This window comes from Osmia bicornis, chromosome 9 (genome assembly GCF_907164935.1).
Source record: "Osmia bicornis bicornis chromosome 9, iOsmBic2.1, whole genome shotgun sequence".
Taxonomy (NCBI): Eukaryota; Metazoa; Arthropoda; class Insecta; order Hymenoptera; family Megachilidae; genus Osmia; species Osmia bicornis.
This window is the reverse complement of record NC_060224.1, coordinates 4,291,949-4,310,595: the sequence shown is the minus strand read 5'-3', so window position 1 is coordinate 4,310,595 and position 18,647 is coordinate 4,291,949. Positions and strand designations below refer to the sequence as shown.

Sequence of the window (18,647 nt, the reverse complement as noted above, 5' to 3'; positions counted from 1 at the left end):
GTTATAATATATTTATTATAAGGGTTGAAAGGATACAAGGGTTGCAGGGGTACAAGAGATGTAGGGATATGAGGATTGCAGACATGTAAGGGATGCAGTGATGTAATGGGTGCAAGGACATAAGGGATGGAGAGATATAAAGGATGCGGAGATCTAAGGAATTCAAGGATGTAAAGGATGAAGGGGTCTAAGCGGTACAGGGATGTAAGTGATATAGGAATATAAGAGCTGCAGCGATGTAAGTGATGCTGGGAGTTGAAAGATGTCTATATATAAGGGTTGCTGGTATCAGGGACCCCCATGCACCGGTGGGAATCTTTGCATACCGACATTATGGCATCTGGGGTGCCTGGGACCCCGAAGCACAGATGATGCTCTTTACATACCAACATTATGGTATCTGGGGTGTTGGAGACCCCGAAGCACCAGTGATACTCTTTACGTATCGACATTGTGGCATCTGGGATGCCTGGGACCCCGAAGTACCGATGATGCTCTTTGCATATCGACATATACTATGAATGTATTTAGGAGAGGGAATCTTTGGATATTTGAGAGAAATTGAAGTGTTACATAATAATTGTCTCCAATTTTTAAACGCACTTTTAATAAAAGATTTGTGGTTTCAATAAAATATAATTACTTTCATTCTAATGATACAAAATACTCAGATTGTAATACAACAAATTTTTACAATAACGTTTAACAATAATATTTTATAAATTTAAAACGCTTACCGACTATGTTTGATATTCACATTCAAGAATTTATTACTTTTTAACTGATAAAACATTCTTAAAATTATAATTTTAAAAACATATGAGTGATGCAATAATATACAAAGCAGTGTTAGCAGTGATTTCCTTGAAATCTTTAAAAAATTTTAATTATCCTATAAACATACATGAAATGTAAATCGTCAAAATGCAAATTATATATTTTAAAATAACAAAAATATTCTTATAACTTTCTATTCTATATTTCTTCTTCAGGTTTATGTCTGTACAACTAATTTTGTAGCTTACTGTATATACTTCCCTCTATTATTATTGGATCTAACGAAAAGTTATGTGTTTTATGTATTTCTTCTTTTTAAGAAACCGAACTTCCCGGTAGACCCAATAATTACAGTAATAGTTGATTATTTTATTAGAACCATATAAAAAGATATCTTTGTCACCTAAAATTGACGCACTTGATGGCACGATTATTTGCCCCCAAAAGAAAAGAAAATTGTAAATTAATCTTAGTATATTTTATCAATGATTTTTAAATGCTAAGAAATTTCATACGACTGATTACAATATAGTAAACTTCCGTTTCCAAATTTATTTAAAGTAAAAAATGTAAATTCATTTAAATGTAGAAAAATTAATAATAACAGACTATAGTTGTTGAGTGCTACTTTGTCAGCTTAAAAATATAACACATTGTTAGAATAACATTTTATTAAAAAGGTTTAGAATATTAAATTATCTTTTTTTATTAAAAATAACAAATGATAATTAAAATAAAATGGATAAACAGAAGTTTACTATATTAATTACCTAGAATCGTAATGTCATTACAAAATTTATTTATTTTTTACTGTTAAAGCTATAATATTTACGTTACATATATTACAAATATTGTAACAATTTCAGAATGACAAATTTCTTTGCACGAATTTGTCGTACATTTACCATGCATCAAAACAAACTTTCTTCCACGTTGCTAGACACGTAACAGAAAATTGTTACGACATCAAGCGCGCGTTAAGGTACTACAATTTCTTAATAAATAAATATTTTCAATTTTATTAACAATATATAAAAAGAAACTAAAGATTATTTACGGAAATAATTTGGTTAATCCAGCCAATGAACGCCGAAACTTTGACGTAAACACCAGGAACGTCCAATCTCCCACAACCGAAGCCCCACGATACGAGTCCAGCCAATTCGTAGAAGCCGTCATCTTGACAGACTAAAGGACCACCTCCATCTCCCTAAATATTTAAACATTATAATTATTATTAACTCGTAGATCTACGCTTTAGACCCCTACATAAGATATGGGCCTTATTGGCATCATGATAATATTAATTTGGAGCGTTTAACACCCTAGCATGCATTAATAAAAGAAAAAAGAAAAAATAGGAACCTTCTATAAAGGGTAGAGAAGAAGAGTTAACTACAACTCTGTGCCCCACTTTCCAGGGAGCTCTGTTATAAACTATTGCCCTTTTACTTTATGTTATAAAATCTTATTTGAAACAAATTTTAATTTATGAATCGTGTTTATCAATCAAGGGAACTCTTATAGATTTGATAGCCTCGAATACTGTATAAATTTGATTCTTACCTGACATGCATCGTTGCCTTGTTCACCACCAGCACAAAAGCTACTCGCTGGTAAGATGAAAATCTTTTCAGTTACAGCATTCACTTTCCGTATGCATTCAGCATCACTCACGATTGGAATTTCAGCCTCTCGTACCCGAAGAGGAATAGGGCCAGCTGTTAAGATATATTAAATATTAATTTAGATTTTATGAATTTAAAACTACATACTGTACACGAATAATCACCTTCCCCCATGTATCCATAACCAGTGACGGTGCATCGTTTGCCAGCTGTGTGGCTGACTCCTCGCGCAGGTAGACATACCAGACAAACGCCATCCTTTAGTTCTGCTTGCCCGTGAAGCTTTAATAGCGCTATATCGTTGTCAAGAGTTTGACTGTTGTGGTTGTGATGAATATAAGTCGTCGCTACTCGTAAAGTTTGAGCACCTGGACTTCCGTACTTTCGCGTCAAGTCGTGATCTCCTACCCTTACGTAAATCGCATCTCCAGATCTCACGATACTGTAAGGTAATTATTTGTTATTCATTATTTATACGAAACGTAATTTATTTCTTCTACGAAAAATTATCGTATCGAAATGATCGTTTTATATTTGTAATTTTAAGGAATAATTGCGATAATATTTACTTTGTTACACAGTGTGCTGCGGTGAGGACCCATTGCGTCCCTATGAGGGCACCTCCGCAGAGATATTGATTGAGGGAATTGATTAAAGCGACTTGCCAACACCACTCATTGGCATCCGCATCTTCTCCTCCAACAACTCGCGCTCCTCTGTTCAAGTTACGAGCTTGAATTGGTCCACGATAAGTTCCCTTTACACCACACACGTATTTACTGTAAACTGGACTTCTGACGGTCGTCGTCATTGGCGTTGTTTCGACTACAAAATAAAAAATTTCTATTCTGTAATATAATGGTGTTAATAAAATTGACTGGGAACAGTCTGGTTTATAAGTTTACAGAGCTTTCAATAACCCTCCATATCCTTCTTATAACTTACACATTGTTGTTGCAAGAGATGTCGTATACGGTTTCGTCGTGACATACATGGTATCATTTCTGTTAATCGAAATCGGCTCGGTAGAATTTCCTTCGTTAAATTCTCGTATTAATGACTTTGGTGCGCAACACTGATGCCGTTGTTTCTTACACTTGAATAAGTTTGTTAGTTCGGCATTTCCTATCAAGATAAATCATATAAACCATACTGTATAATAAACAAAAGATTCATTAAAAATATATTCAAAACGATTTATTTTATTTAAATTAAATTATAGTTATACTTGAAATTTATTAAAATTTGATATTAGCTTTGGGAATTACAATTATTTATCATTAAAAATATACAAGAGGTAATTAAAACAAATCAGAATTTTGTATCAGATTGTAGAAATATTAATCTGGTCTCGTTTATATCAAACCCTTATGATAAAGGTTTCCTTATCAGTTAACTACTCCCGAAATTTTAAAAGAAATATATAGAAAAATACTCACTGAAACAGGTGAAAGATAAATAAGAAACGATGCAGGAACCAGGACACTCTGGTCGAGGATCTGGCGGCAAAGAAACCGTAGTAATCGGCGCAGGTCTTGGCGTGGGCCTTGGCCTTGGCCTTGGAGTCTGATACGAAGAAGATGGTGTCACTACGTTTATTTTCTACGTGTCAACGTTAAATATCAATGTTTCTTTCTTTTTACAAGGGTTCACTATCTTACTTGCCTCAACTTATTCGTTCCTTTGAAAGGGTTCTACCGTAAAAAAGAAATAGAATCACCTGCGGCGAGGTTTTTGTGTTGTCACAACAAATAGATCCGGATTGACAGGTCGATGTCTTCGGTATTATTATATTCGGTCGTTCGCAAAAAGCTGCCATAATAGTTAACAAACAAAATCCTGGACAGGGTTGTAATTTTGGTTGCGATGGCTTCGTGGTTGGTCGAACTGTCGTCGTCGTTGTCGTCTCCTAATTAATTCATTACCATTTAGTTTGGTTTCTAAAATTCAATGAATTAACCCCCTCTACGATTTTTTTCAAATTAAAGATTACATAAATAATAAACCAGTACCTATTTTACAAAATGCTATAATAGAGTTCATAGTTCTAAAAGAAAGTATTACACATTATAATATCTTAGACACTAAATACATAAATTAACATAATGTATAAATTAGCTTTTGAAAAAATAGCTTATATTATCTTCTATTTATTTCTTTTACTTTGTGTAAGTGAAAGCACAGAAATAAAAAGTGCTATCTTCAAAAGGAACAGTCTTTACATTTTTACATCTTTTCAGAATGACCCGTCAACGACATGCTAATTTACTGCAATGTTAATTTATAAGGTGCTAATTTACATTGATAGACGTTAATTTTACTTTAAAACCTGTGTATGCTAACAAAAATATCGCTGATAATTAACTTTTCATACAACTTTATTTGACTTTAATCCCCAATTTTGTTTCATTAAATCTAATATTTTTAATGATTTCAATTTTATTTTATACCAAGTTATAGCAATGATATGTACAAGATACTTCTCACTTAACATGAATTTTATTTATTCCTAAATACGAACTAGAAGAAAATTGAATTTCTTCTAATATTAAATCATTGATCGTGCTCATGTCTATGATTAAAATAAATGAATCATATAATTACCGTTTTAATGAACGCATCGATAACACAACAAGATCCATCGTCAGGACATTCAGCTTCTCCATCAACTTTGTCGCAGAGAAGGGCGAAGAATCCACTGACGCATTCCCCTTTACATGGTTTCTTTCCAGAAATCTTTGGCCTTATCGTCGTCGTTGGCTGTTTCGTTGTTACAGTAGTAGTTGTAGTCATAGTCGTGGACACGCTCGTAGAAATAGCCGTATTTGGTCGTACGGTAGCAAGGGTCGAAGAACCTTTGTGCGATGTATTCACACCAGTTTTCTCATCGAAGCGACTTGAATTTGTACGATCAATTACCAGCAATTCCGCTGGTGGTGATTCTCCATACTCGTCTCTAGACACGCAACATTTGTATCCTGGCTTGCAGAGACTGTCTATCATTAAAACGGCATCGCAATAGTCGGCTATTCTCTCTGCCATGCAAATTCCAGTACATCCTTTTGCTGCAAAGAACAATTTCTTAATATAAAAAAAAAGATATATTTTCGTCACAGATGAAATCAACTGAAATTTGATTTAACACATTAACTATCATACTGTAGGCAATGAAAATTTTATTTTATTAATAATAATTCAATTTTTAATAAATTTTATCTATTATACTTGCAATATTTCTAATTAGATAAATGAAGGACTTTTAATAATGTGGATAATGGATTCATATAGAAATTGAAAAAATCACCCTAATTATGGGTAACAGCAGTCGAAATGTTAAAACTAATTATTACCCTAATTATGTAAATACTTGTACAGTTTATAGAATTCGTTAAATAAAATAGATTTCCTACTTACTTGATGCTTTGTCAGTTGTTTCCTTCTGATTATCCTGAAAAATAAATAAAATATGTTAAGCTAATGATAATCTTCATTTTTATCTTTTACTAATGATTTATGCTCTACCACTTAGTGAGGGTGGTAATGATTATTATAAATGTAACACTTGGTCTTGTTTAGTGTTACAATTTAGCACACTTACTGGGGTAACTTTCGACGAAGCTGTTGAAGGCAGGGTTGTTAATGCTGTAGTCGTCGACGGTGTAGTCGTGGTTGTAGTTGTTGTCGTTGTTTTAACGGTAGTGGACATAGTCGAAGTTGAACCATCGTCACTGGAAATATTTTCAGAAGTTCCGGTACCATTTATAGGCGCTTCGATACAACATCGCATGCTACCTGGGCATTGCACGTGCTCCAGAACTTCGTAACATATTAATGTTGCAAATGCGTGTACACACACACCTGGACAATCTGCGCTATTTGCTGTGCTCGTTATGGAATCTAGTAAACCTGCATAAATATGAGGAGTACGAAAAAATTGTAATTAATAACGTTTATTGTATTACTCGAATACTTCTTGAAAATATTCTTATTATTTATCTTTCAAAAATTAAGAATAATCATTGCATAATGGGAAACCATTGGATTGACAATGATAAATAAATTTTCAATTTATTTTAGCAATAACTAAAAATAAACTAATTTTGATTTATTAAATAAGGAACTTTGAAATAAAATGTATGAAAAGTGAAACGAAAGGGTGGCGAATGTAATAAAGATAATCGCAGTGTTCTGTAATTAAGTATTATGATTTAATTGTCCAATCTATTTTTAAATATTTCAAGTTTTTAATTATTTCTAAATTATTCATTTCTAATTATTAAAAATACATGTAACTATTAACCCTTAGACGGCGGACCATGGAGAGAGACCCAATTTTAATTTAATTTTGTGTTTCTAAATTTTACACTGTTCCTTTAAAAATTACTCTAACAATATATGAAGCTTTTTCATTTAAAAATTATACATTTAACTTTAAGTTAATATCCTTTCATGTGTTTTGAAAGATTGGGTCTCGATTGACCCAGACTCCACTGTTCAAGGGTTAATCTTACCTATTCGTTAAGAAACAAATTTTTATTTGAATAATAAGTAAATTATAATTTTAGATATTTTAAACAAAGAAATATTAGGACATCGCGTGATAAACAGGGTAAGTATGCTTAAACTGTTACGTTTCTATAAATATGTATGTGTTACATACTACGATATCTTAATAGTACTATGTCGTTCTACCGTGAGATATTTTTATAATGAATAACACGTGTATCATAAATCCAACATTAACTGTATATTGAATGCAGGTGCGAAGGTACCGTGAGTCAAGAGAAATTCTTGCATACGTAATCTTATGCTCCACTTATAAAATAAAATGGTCAAGGATGACTAAACTTGATCTTGACAGTCGATGAACCTCAGATAGAAGTTAACGAACCGTTGAAACTGTTTTTATCATCGAAAATGATTTTTCTTTCTTTTTCGTCAATGTTTCAGTTTCTTCATTTTATCAGATAGAATAAAAAAAAAAGATACGATATTGATTTTGTTGAAACTGTTGCTATAATTGCAATTATACTTGAATTTATTTTGATTATTAAAAAAATTAAAAGATAGAAAGTTAATTTGTACACAAGTAAGACTAATAATGAATTGAAGATATATTTTGAGTTTCAATTAATCGCTAGTAAAGTTATTAAAAAAAGAGACAAAACGAAAGATTTATCCACGGACTGTCTGTGGACAATTATCTATTGTCTATGGACAATAACGGGATTCAATCTAAGCACTTAGTTCGAAAGTGAAATGTAAAAAATACACTAAGTTGTTAGTTTTCTATTATTCTAAACCTATGATTAAGAATAAAGAATAAAGAGTTACTGAAATATCTTTAAAGTATTTATTTCTGTAGAGGATTTCTGGGAGAAAAATTTTAGAAAAACCCCAAAAGAACCTGGAAAATGTCTAAGAAGAGCCTCAGGAAAGCCTAAGTAGATTTTAGAAAGGTCCTAAGGAGAGCTTAGGAAGAACCTGAAGAGAACCTAGGAAGAGCATAGAAAGGGTTTATAGAAGTCCTAAGGAGGGTCGTAAATCCTAAGTAAAATCTAAAGAAAACCAAAGGAGAACCTTCTTTCTATAGAAAATCCTTTTGTATTTATATTACATAAAGAGTTTGACACTAAAATTATAATGGTAAAATATGTATGATATTATTTTGTTTTTAATAAAGTTAGAAATATATATCACTATTATCCTGAATGATACATAGTGTAAAATGTGTGTAAGATAAGTATATTATATTAAATATGAAATTTTATAATATTATAGATTTAGTGAATGAAAAGGTCATGACTTGAAATCGATGAAAGTTCGGCAAAAGTGATCAATGAGTCTTGGTCTTTTGCGATACAAGTAAACGAGCTTCAAGAAATTCGCACGGACTATAGTATAGACTTCTAGCTGTTTTCACTTTGGCAAGTATAACGGCCCAAACAAACATAACGGTAGTTAATTAAACGGCTCGACTCCATCGTATAGCCATCGTGGGTATTACATGTGATTGCTCTAACGTATCGTCTTAGGCTAATAATAAACTTAAATTTACACATATTTAATCACTGTAATAAATCTTTCAACCGCACTACAGATAATTACAACCAACATTAATTTAATAGAAAATTGTATAAAATATTGATTTTTCATTTGAAACGTTTCTGTCTGAACTTCTTGAGGAAAATAAAAAATAAGTTAATGAACCAGAATGGATATTAAATTACAATGATATAATTAAGGAATAATAATACGTATGGTTTTATAATGCAATTATAAACATACATGTGAAATTTATTTAATTAATTAATATATTGATCTAGTATATATTCCTCTTCGTAATTACATTTATCTTTATTTTTATTCAAAATCATTCATTAAATTTTTGTATTTCTTTCTATTTATACATTATTTAATGACAGTTAATTAATTGCTTTTTATGCCAAATGACAGAGGAAATATTTTTTTTTCTAACAACGTAATGGAAACCCGAAAGAAACATAACGACTAATAAGATAAGATTAAGTTTCTATAAAATTTTAGAAGTTGAATATTCTATTAATACCTGTCACAAGGTATTCAAGCAAATTAATGAGACCGATGTATGATTACAAAAATAAGAGACTGTTATATCATACTTATAACACAGAATCTAACAACCTAAACATAATTATTTTTTATTAAATGCTCCCGCTAATGAGGAATTAATTTTTGAACATAAATATGTAGTAAAATTGACGAAATTTATTTTATTTTTTTTTGTATTTCTAAGGGATGATACACGAAGATCAATTACTAATTACGTATATGTGTACCAACGCGTATTTCTCAAGGTTGCCAACGACCTTCTCACCAACAGTGGATTGAGCGTTATCCATATAGCGTTGTGAGACTCCTAAGTGGGACAGTCGCATCCTTCCAGATACTACCTATATAAGCGTGCACAGCATACGTTCACGCACGCGAATTTCTATTTCTCGAAACCTCTGCTACGAACTGATTTTATTTACAGCTATTCTCTATAAATTTCAATGAACCACACGCAATTATAGACAACACCTAATCATTAAAGTTAATTGGCAATAGAATTCAAATATCATTTTTTCGACAAGACGTTCTGTAACTCATAACTAGTAAGGTGGAGCCTAATAAACACTAACAATTTTCATTATTATTATTTTTTTAAATATAACTTGACCAGTCTTTAAGTGATTTTTTTTTAATAATCTGTACATTTTTAATATTTCTGTGAGGTTCGTGGACCCCATTACCGCAATACCAGTTACGGTTTAATTCATGCATTAAAGATAGCAAGATCAATGTCAACGAACTAGAAGTATATAATCGGCCATAGCTCTCGCTATTACATGATTTACAAAATTGAATTTTCTGAATCATATCATCAATAGCAAAATTTTATTTAATAGCAAAACTGCTCGATTTTTTTCAATAAAGAGAAACAACAAATTAAAAGTTATATTTAAAAGAAGATAGTTAACAAAATCTTCATGAAGTAATAAGATAGAATACGAAGTTGACAGAATAGAAAGGAGTATGATATTTGAATAAAGTACTCGAATGTTGAGAAATTAGTAAGGAGGAGAATAATAATATAATTGTTAATTTACCTGTTATGAAGCTACCAGCCAAGGAATCGTCGTCCTGAGCAACAATTGATCCGCTAAGTAGGAGGAACAGGACGATGCCCCCAGAAACTGTTCTTAGTATCATCTTCGAACTCCCTCGTTTACTATCTTTCTCGTTTACCGTATTTTTCCTTTTCTTTTCTTAAAAAGCAACCGTAAAAACAGTGGAAGGAAGATACACTGTGTCGTTACCCGGTTCGAACACGTGCGTGTCAAACTACTTTACCGCGAGTTCGGCAGCCACGGTATTATACGGACCCGCATTGCCTGTTCGGCTTGTTTGACTGACTGACTGACTGACTGAAGAGGTACCGGAGCCCACTTGTGGGTCAGGATGCGGATCCCCTCTTTTACATCAATCAAAAAAAAAAAAGAAGAGAAAAAAGAATGAAGGCGGAAAAGTAGAGAATCATCGACGACCTTACTGGGAATTAATCAAAAAGAGTAAAGAAGGGCTAAAAGAAAATCTGCATCTTTTGAACGTTACTGAAAATGTGAATTTTTACGAGTTACAATAGTAACAAATTGATCAAAGTCGCTTTTTAGAAGAAGAAAATTTATACAAACTACAAATCTAATAAAATAAGTTGTTGGACTTCGTAACTCGTTACCTAATAATTGGAGCCCCCTAATGGTAACATTTGAAAATTAAACTTTAATTTAATTGAATTTATCTGTAATACTGTTAGAAGTCAATTTTATTGTTAAATTGCTTATTTTTTTATTATGTTATATTTGAGTACTTATGCCAGCCCTAAAATAATTATTGCATTCTGTATTCTTTCGCTAAAATTAATTTCTAATTAACTACTTAGTTTTATATACCTTTTGATTCGTTTATTGTCTGTTCTTGACTATATTAGAACTTTTCTTTTTTCCCTATCCTTTTCCATGTTCGCGCTATTCTTCCTCTTTGCCTCTCTCTTACTCCCCACCAACTTTTTTCTTTCATTCCCTCTTTCCCACTGCATATATATGTATATGTACGCGACTAGCGGTACTTTACCCGTAAATGTACAGGATACCGTACGATATTTCCCTTTGGAATTTATCGTTCTTTACGCAACGGCCAATTCTGAGTAATCAAAATACAAAATTATTACATTACTCCTTCTAAAAATATGAACAGAACTTAAATGTTGAATTTTATTACTAATATTTGTGGGTATTACGATAACAATACACGTATTATTTTAACGATATACGTAATTAAGTAATAAAGAATAATAATTACTTTATAAAATATAAAATTCATATTATTTATTATGTTACATGAAATAGTTATTATAAAACCGGAAGTCACAAGTAAATTTAAGTAAATCTAAGTAAACCCAATTGTAATGGATCAACTAAAGTAAATTTTTCTATGCATTCAATTAACCACACAAGTGGTAGCGCTTTTATATGAGGCATATTATATTTTATCCGTTGTTCATCTCCTTGTACAGCATATATAATATAATGACTGCACTTATATAAAGGATGAGTAGGTTCATTTGCAATATGAAAAGGAATAAGTTGTTCTTTTTCTTTTATAATCTCAGGATCTGGTTCTCTTTTTAAGACCGTACCACCGCCTGCTTGTACAAGTTTTATCAAAGCGTCTTTTGTTAGTAACATATCATGTATTACATACTCCTTGTTTGATTTTAAAGCAAAATAAAAATGACACTGACTAAAAAGACCTGGATTCTGAAAATACAATCGGGAATATTATTTTACATTCTTTTACTAATATTACGATTAACTTTACCTGATTTTGTACACTTTCTCTAGCTTGCTTCGGAATACCTTTGCCTGGTACCCCACTTACTTCAAATACTTCCAAATCCCCTTTTAATATTTCATCTATATCCATACCTAGTTGAATCCCTTTCATGCGTAAAATATATATTAGAAATTGATCGTTCATAAATTTTGAGACTTAAATAAATAAATACATAGTCTTACATTCAGTGTTAAGTAACCAACATCCACGCAAGAGTGCCATCATTAGATCGTACGATAGTTGTACGATATTTTTACTATTTGCTTCTACTATGACATGAGTTACAGTAGATCTAAAATACATGTTAAGATATAAACATTTTTCGATCTTTTTTAACTTTAAAATCATAGTCTGTTACAAACTACAATTAATAACATACCCAAATACAGAAGCAATTTTAATTCTATGCTTTGAAGCCATCTCCTCCAAGTATTTTTTATCTTCATCTTTTAAATTCGATGCGTATATAACAATTCTGTTGGACGGTTGCGTTGCAAATGATTGATTTAAAGTACTATTAAAAAATGTAACTTCTTCATTTGTCTCGTCATTTTCATCTTTTAAAATATTCCACATTTCACTTTGTGGTATGCAGTAATCTCTAACATGCAAGAATGCAAAATAATAATGAAAATAGCTTTGCATAAGCATACAGCACTTTACTAATACTAATTAGTAGCGAAATAATACAATTATTAATTACTAATATTTACATGCAGAAATCAGTCTAAAATATTGTAACCCTAAATAACACGTACATAGGCTTTTTTCCATGGGTGTCATATACATGTTTACTAGCCGAATATTTTAAAAGCAGCTGTGCTTCTGGTAACTTATTGTTCATAGCAGCATCATGCAGTGCTCTTCTATTTTCTGCACCAGGTGTATTGGGTAATGCACCACATTCTAACAGTAGTTTACATATATTAGTATATCCAAAACTTACAACTTCTTGCTGCAAAAGAAAATATATAATATGAACAGTACAAATTATGTATTAAAATACAAAAGTAACTTACTAAAGGTGTCCAACCAGTATGATCTTTTGTATTTGGATTTGCACCAGCAGCTAATAAAGCTTTTACATGATCTTCTTGCTTCTAAACATTTTAAAAAGATATTTTATTCTGTTTTGAATTTAATGTATTATAAGTATTGAATTGTACCTTTATACAAGCAATGTGTAATTTTGTTTCTCCTTTATCATTTTTTTTATTTATATTTTTCTTTGGTATGCGATAATTTATATTGGAAGCTTTTGGTACAGATTGTGGTACACTAAGGATTTGTGAGGTATTTAAATCTGTAGTTGTATTCCACAAAGCTCTAAAAAGTTTATATTAAATATCATAAGTGATCAGCATAGCAGTATTTTCTTATAGGCACTTATGATTAATCATTTTACAAAATAATGTCTTTTATCTTTTAGTTATTAATGAAGAACAATTATACATATAGATAAAATTAACATAGAACTATATTCCTAAATACAATAATATGTACACACTTTTCCTGTATTATTTCTGCAATAGTACTACAGTAAGAAACAAGATTCTTAATTAAGTGATCATTACATGTTTCAACTGGTTGCACAGGTATATTACATTTTGAGCATACAGAGTGATTTACAGTACATTGACTGCAAAAAAAGTGACCACAATTTGTATATCTCACTGCATCTATTGGTTTATTTCCACTAGAATAAAAAGAAAACAAAATAAACTGAAAAGAATGTAAAACAATTGAAAAATTCAATACTTTGAGTAAAATATTACCATTTGTTACATGTTAGTATACTTGCAAAGTTTTTAAGAGCTTCACGAGTATTCTTCCACGACGTATCCATCTTCAATTACTGCATTACAATATACTAAATATATTTAATGAAAACTATTGTGTTATTTCTATTCTTTCACTTATTATCACCTACTAGGCATTAACATTGTAGGAATCTGTCTACACATTACTTACTTGTAATCTGTGTTTCCAGATCTTTCTATAAGTCCACTTCTACTCTGTATGTCAGCGTATAGTTAGTATAACATTCGTACCAATTTTATCAGTTCTTCCTTTACCACACCTCGCATTGACAACTAAAAAGACACAATTTTGATTCCCTTAAATTCTGCTCTTTCAGAAATCAATCAAAATTTACTCAAGGCCCAAAAAATTATTAAAATAATTGTTCGACAAACTTGTATCCATAAACTTGTATTTTAAAAAGACCGCCATAGATTATGTGCTTTTAAAATTCGATCCCAGCTCTACCTATACAAAAATGGCGCAAACTACTCAACAACTTACCGATCGATTTTCCGAAGAGTACACTAGCGCCATCTATCCGATAACAGCGGAAACTACTTCTTGACTTATCATACGGTAGTCGGTAAGTTGTTGAGTAGTTTGCGCTGTTTTCGCATAGATGGCGCTACTGTTGAAGTCGAGGGAGCGCACCATCCTACCTCTTCGACGTCCAAAGACAGACTGACGCGCTTCAGCCTATAGCGCGAAACGTCTTGTTTATAAAGTCTTGATTTATAATGATCTTTTTAAAATACAAATTTGCAAATACAAGTTTGTCAAACAATTATTTTAATAATTTTACGGTCATATGCTAATTCCGATTTAAAAAAAAAAAAAAAAACTTAAACAAAAAACAAGAACAAAGTCATGTCCAATCTTGCTGCATCTGTAGTCACTGACTGAAATATGCTCTGTTTTCTTATAGAAAGATACAACTAGCGTTTTAAGAATGTTTATTATGTAATGATACAAACTACAATAACGATTGTAGATAAAAATAATGTCGCCATCATTTGATGGAGAACATGCTGAATTATTTTAAAAGAAACCGAACATTAACCTCACATGTATTATTTAATTCACATATAAAATGATATACATGCAATAAAGTCGAATGTTTAACTAGTAATAAACTCTCCTGTTTATTATCTTCTATATTTTCTTACGAAAAAAATTTATATATGTAATGTAAGTGAAATTTCTCTTCTTAAGTGCACAGTGTTATTATAACATAAAAATAAGAATTATTTAAGATACACTTGTACATACGTATATAAAATATTTAATTGAATATTTACAGATATTCTCCAAAATCTTGTCTCATCGGATATTTCAATTGTATCCCTTATCTAATATGGAACAATGTACAAAAAAATTAAAATTGGATAATGAAACAAGCACACCTCCTTCTACTATAACAGAAGGGAAAGCAGAAATTCTGGTAAACAATACAAATGTGTTTTACAACCCTGTTCAAGAATTTAACAGAGATCTTAGTGTGCTGGCATTAATGACATATGTAAAAGACAAAACTGAGCAAGTACTAGAAACAAATGAAGACAAACTGACTGGAATCACTTTATTGGAAGCCTTATCTGCTACTGGTTTACGTAGTATTCGCTATGCTAAAGAAGTAGAGGGTATAAAGCAAATTGTAGCTAATGATATATCTGCGAAAGCAGTAGAAAGTTTAAAGAAAAATATAGAACACAATAAAGTTGAGCATATTATAAAACCAAATCAGGAAGATGCAACATTATTAATGTATCAATGCAGAAGGAACCGTTTTGATGTAATAGACTTGGATCCGTATGGTTGTCCTACACCCTTCTTGGATGGAGCAGTTCAATGTGTATCAGATGGAGGACTACTTATGGTTACAGCTACAGATATGGCTGTATTGGCTGGGAATGTTCCTGAAACTTGTTATCTTAAATACGGAGCTATCTCATTGAAATCTAAAGCTTGCCATGAAATGGCACTGAGAATCTTGTTACAAAATATCGCTGCACATGCTGGTCGTTACGGAAGATACATCATACCGCTACTCTCTATAAGCGCTGATTTCTATATAAGAGTATTTGTGAAGATATGTTCCAGTCAAATTAAATGTAAAGAGAATGCTACTAAAATAGGAAGGGTATATCAATGCACGGGTTGCGAGAGCATCAATACTCAACCATTATGCTACAAACAGCTTACCGGAGGGTATAAATTATTAGCGTCACCTGGAACGGATAAATTCTGTTCAATCTGCCATCGCAAGCAGCAAGAAGGAGGACCTATGTGGTTAGGGCCCTTGCATGACCAACAATTTGTCTCTACACTTTTATGTAACTTAGATGATGTGGAGTTAAAAACATCAAAAAGAATTCACGGAATCTTGAACGTCGTTCGTGAAGAGTTGGATGTTCCATTGTATTACACTATCGATCGTTTAATGTCAATAATCAAATGTATTACACCACCAATGTTAGTATTTAGATCTGCATTGTTGAATGCAGGTTTTAATGTATCATACTCACATGCGTGTAAGACATCTATAAAAACAGATGCACCGAATTCTGTTATATGGGATATTGTACGTGCATGGGAGAAACGGAATCCTGTCACCCCAAATAGATTGCCAGATAATAGTCCTGGAAAATGGATATTAGAGAAACCAATAGATACAGATGTTTCATTTGAATATCATCCTCTAGCCAATCCAGTTTCCAGACAAAATAAGTTGACTCGTTTTCAGCAAAATCCTATCGTTAATTGGGGACCTGGTACACGCGCAAAGACAAGAATTAATCTAGTAAGTGAAACTGAGACTTCGAAAAAGATAAAAAATCAAAATAAGAATTCTAAGAAAGAAAAAGCTCAAATAACGGAGAACAGCGAAGACGAGAAACCTGTATAAAATAATCTATTGGTATTTGTATGGCTAACATAAGTTTTTATAGAAAATACAAATATTGATACATTATATTTGTTTTCTATCGATTATTATATTTTCCCACTCATAAAAAAAGTACGTTACGTTTATTTATAGTTTGCATTTTAATACAAATTTGAATATATACTTTGAACTTGCATTTTCTTTCTTTAAAAGTCAATAAATAAGTATAAAAAAGATCGTTCATCTCTCTTCGTGAATTACGTAAGTTTTCCATGAGTACATATGGGCATATTTCGGTATGTATTACTTTGAATAAGACTTCATTAGCTGTATCTATATAGATTAGGCATACAGTAATGTATGCACATAATGTAATCTTAGGTTTATCGAATCAGTTATTGCAATTGCGGAAAAAAACTAAACAAAAAGTGTTCAGTTTGATACCAGCGAATACCTAGCGAGGGAATGTACCTATAGTGGGGGGATCTATCTCACTAGTACTTATACATATACCTACTCACAAGTCATCTAAGTCTTGTGTATATATTTCAGAAAGTAACAACCGGATTAACTCTAAACGTGTGATAAAATACAAGTTACAATGGCTGCACCAACACTTACTTTAAGTAATGGACAAAAGGTTCCAGTGTTAGGACTTGGTACTTGGCAAGCCGGAGTAAGTATATTACATTATGAAAATTAGTCATGTTATCACTTCTGTAAATATTACTTCTATCTTTAAAACGCTAAATATGACAAGCTACGAATATTAAAAATGACAAGTACCGACGATAACGTTAATTTTCAAAGTACACATTTATATTAGTTTTATTGTTATATTTTTTAAGGACGATCCGAGCGTTGTTGAGCAAGCTGTGCGAGATGCCGTCGACGCTGGATACAGACATTTCGATTGCGCTTACATCTACGGTAACGAGAAAGAAATCGGTAAAGCATTGCGAGAAAAAATCAATGAAGGAGTTGTGAAAAGAGAAGACTTATTCATTACAACAAAGGTAGTTACGTGTACGACAAAAATAGGTCATATTAATAGCGGCATTTATTGACATTTTTATATTTTTAGCTATGGAATACGTCTCACAAAAAGGAACAGGTGGTACCAACATGTAAGAGATCAGTCCAAAATTTCGGATTGGGTTACGTGGACCTTTATCTTATTCACTGGCCCGTATCTTATGACGTAAGATTGTATGATCACATAAATTCAAATATGTTATACAACTTGTTATTTTAACTTGCATATTATTTTTAGGAAAATGCCAAAGGTCTATGGCCAGTGGATGAGAATGGTAAGCCCTTGTCTGGGGACGCTGATTACGTGGACACGTGGCGTGGCATGGAAGAATGCGTGAAATTAGGATTAGCAAAAAATATAGGGCTTAGCAATTTCAACTCGAAACAGATTGAACGCGTGTTATCGGTCGCCGAGATTAAACCTGTTATGAATCAAGTGGAATGTCACCCGAACTTGAATCAAAAGAAGTTACGAGAATTCTGTGCGAAACGTGGTATAACTATTACCGCTTATAGCCCATTTGGTTCGCCTAAACGAACTTGGCTGAAATCTGGCGATCCACAAGTTACCATCGAAGCGCCGGAAATTGTTACGATCGCTAAGAAATATGGAAAAACCCCTGCACAAGTTGTCCTGCGATACTTGGTAATTATATTTGTACAGTCATGGCGGGGGAACTTATCTAAAATAATCGTTCTTCATTTTCAGACACAAATTGGTACTATTCCCATACCGAAATCAAGCTCCAAAGATCGCATAAAACAAAATATTAACATTTTTGATTTTAACCTATCCCCGCAAGAAGTTGCAGCGATAGATAAACTCGATCGCGGAGTTCGTATATGCCCCGCTGCAGAGTAAGTAATAAATAGATATTCATATTTATATACACTATCGTTTTCATGTTCTAATTATAATACAATTTTTGTACTTAGGTTCAAGGAACACAAGGATTATCCTTTTAACATAGAATTCTAATAAAGTTCTTCGAAATAATTGTAATGTATTTCTGTGTTTGTTTGTATTCATATTTTAAACAATCTTCACCCGGATATGTAATTCATGATACCAATAAACTTCCGTTTTAGAAATATTGCTCAAG

At 31.9% G+C, this 18,647-nt stretch overlaps 4 protein-coding genes across 6 annotated transcripts; 2 read left to right on the top strand and 2 right to left on the bottom strand.

The window, feature by feature from the left end:
- Positions 1 to 1,505: 1,505 nt before the first annotated feature.
- LOC114883097 (protein masquerade) lies at positions 1,506 to 10,139 on the bottom strand. The gene is made up of 11 exons (XM_029200519.2): positions 10,037 to 10,139; positions 6,004 to 6,311; positions 5,820 to 5,853; positions 5,010 to 5,470; positions 4,126 to 4,314; positions 3,845 to 4,007; positions 3,351 to 3,530; positions 2,975 to 3,230; positions 2,570 to 2,847; positions 2,344 to 2,498; positions 1,506 to 1,987 (listed from the first exon to the last, which is right to left on the bottom strand). The coding sequence occupies exons 1-11, from the start codon at positions 10,137 to 10,139 to the stop codon at positions 1,820 to 1,822; spliced, it is 2,295 nt and encodes a 764-aa protein (XP_029056352.1). The 3' UTR covers positions 1,506 to 1,819.
- A 1,145-nt stretch (positions 10,140 to 11,284) lies between these two features.
- LOC114883095 (BRCA1-associated RING domain protein 1-like) lies at positions 11,285 to 14,292 on the bottom strand. Of its 3 annotated transcripts, none has more exons than XM_029200516.2 (11): positions 14,127 to 14,292; positions 13,794 to 13,915; positions 13,598 to 13,692; positions 13,330 to 13,518; positions 12,989 to 13,148; positions 12,842 to 12,922; positions 12,581 to 12,777; positions 12,202 to 12,423; positions 12,005 to 12,114; positions 11,808 to 11,926; positions 11,285 to 11,746 (listed from the first exon to the last, which is right to left on the bottom strand). In XM_029200516.2, the coding sequence occupies exons 3-11, from the start codon at positions 13,666 to 13,668 to the stop codon at positions 11,366 to 11,368; spliced, it is 1,530 nt and encodes a 509-aa protein (XP_029056349.1). In that variant the 5' UTR covers positions 13,669 to 13,692; positions 13,794 to 13,915; positions 14,127 to 14,292; the 3' UTR covers positions 11,285 to 11,365. The 3 variants fall into 3 exon arrangements, with proteins under 3 accessions (XP_029056349.1, XP_029056350.1, XP_029056351.1); XM_029200517.2 differs by having other exon boundaries at positions 13,598 to 13,677; XM_029200518.1 differs by lacking the exons at positions 13,794 to 13,915; positions 14,127 to 14,292 and having other exon boundaries at positions 13,598 to 13,787.
- Positions 14,293 to 14,338: 46 nt separating this feature from the next.
- On the top strand, positions 14,339 to 16,596 carry LOC123988123 (probable tRNA (guanine(26)-N(2))-dimethyltransferase). Its single transcript, XM_046287049.1, has 2 exons — positions 14,339 to 14,813; positions 14,926 to 16,596. Exon 2 carries the CDS (start codon positions 14,980 to 14,982, stop codon positions 16,528 to 16,530), a length of 1,551 nt encoding a protein of 516 aa, XP_046143005.1. The 5' UTR covers positions 14,339 to 14,813; positions 14,926 to 14,979; the 3' UTR covers positions 16,531 to 16,596.
- Positions 16,597 to 16,990: 394 nt separating this feature from the next.
- LOC114883144 (1,5-anhydro-D-fructose reductase-like) lies at positions 16,991 to 18,638 on the top strand. Its single transcript, XM_029200633.2, has 6 exons — positions 16,991 to 17,185; positions 17,358 to 17,525; positions 17,594 to 17,710; positions 17,783 to 18,190; positions 18,254 to 18,402; positions 18,481 to 18,638. The coding sequence occupies exons 1-6, from the start codon at positions 17,111 to 17,113 to the stop codon at positions 18,521 to 18,523; spliced, it is 960 nt and encodes a 319-aa protein (XP_029056466.1). The 5' UTR covers positions 16,991 to 17,110; the 3' UTR covers positions 18,524 to 18,638.
- Positions 18,639 to 18,647: the final 9 nt, after the last annotated feature.

Excerpts from the sequence above, each read along its gene's own strand:
- LOC114883144 (XM_029200633.2), top strand. The coding sequence starts at position 17,111 with ATGGCTGCACCAACACTTACTTTAAGTAATGGACAAAAGGTTCCAGTG. Across the intron at positions 17,526-17,593 it reads ACTTATTCATTACAACAAAG|CTATGGAATACGTCTCACAA; the intron begins GTAGTTACGTGT and ends TTATATTTTTAG. Across the intron at positions 18,403-18,480 it reads CGTATATGCCCCGCTGCAGA|GTTCAAGGAACACAAGGATT; the intron begins GTAAGTAATAAA and ends TTTTGTACTTAG.
- LOC114883095 (XM_029200516.2), bottom strand. The coding sequence starts at position 13,668 with ATGGATACGTCGTGGAAGAATACTCGTGAAGCTCTTAAAAACTTTGCA. Across the intron at positions 12,923-12,988 it reads TACACATTGCTTGTATAAAG|AAGCAAGAAGATCATGTAAA; the intron begins GTACAATTCAAT and ends TAAAATGTTTAG. Across the intron at positions 12,115-12,201 it reads AAAATTGCTTCTGTATTTGG|ATCTACTGTAACTCATGTCA; the intron begins GTATGTTATTAA and ends CATGTATTTTAG.
- LOC114883097 (XM_029200519.2), bottom strand. The coding sequence starts at position 10,139 with ATGATACTAAGAACAGTTTCTGGGGGCATCGTCCTGTTCCTCCTACTT. Across the intron at positions 5,471-5,819 it reads AACAACTGACAAAGCATCAA|CAAAAGGATGTACTGGAATT; the intron begins GTAAGTAGGAAA and ends TGTTCTTTGCAG. Across the intron at positions 2,499-2,569 it reads TTATGGATACATGGGGGAAG|CTGGCCCTATTCCTCTTCGG; the intron begins GTGATTATTCGT and ends ATATCTTAACAG.
- LOC123988123 (XM_046287049.1), top strand. The coding sequence starts at position 14,980 with ATGGAACAATGTACAAAAAAATTAAAATTGGATAATGAAACAAGCACA.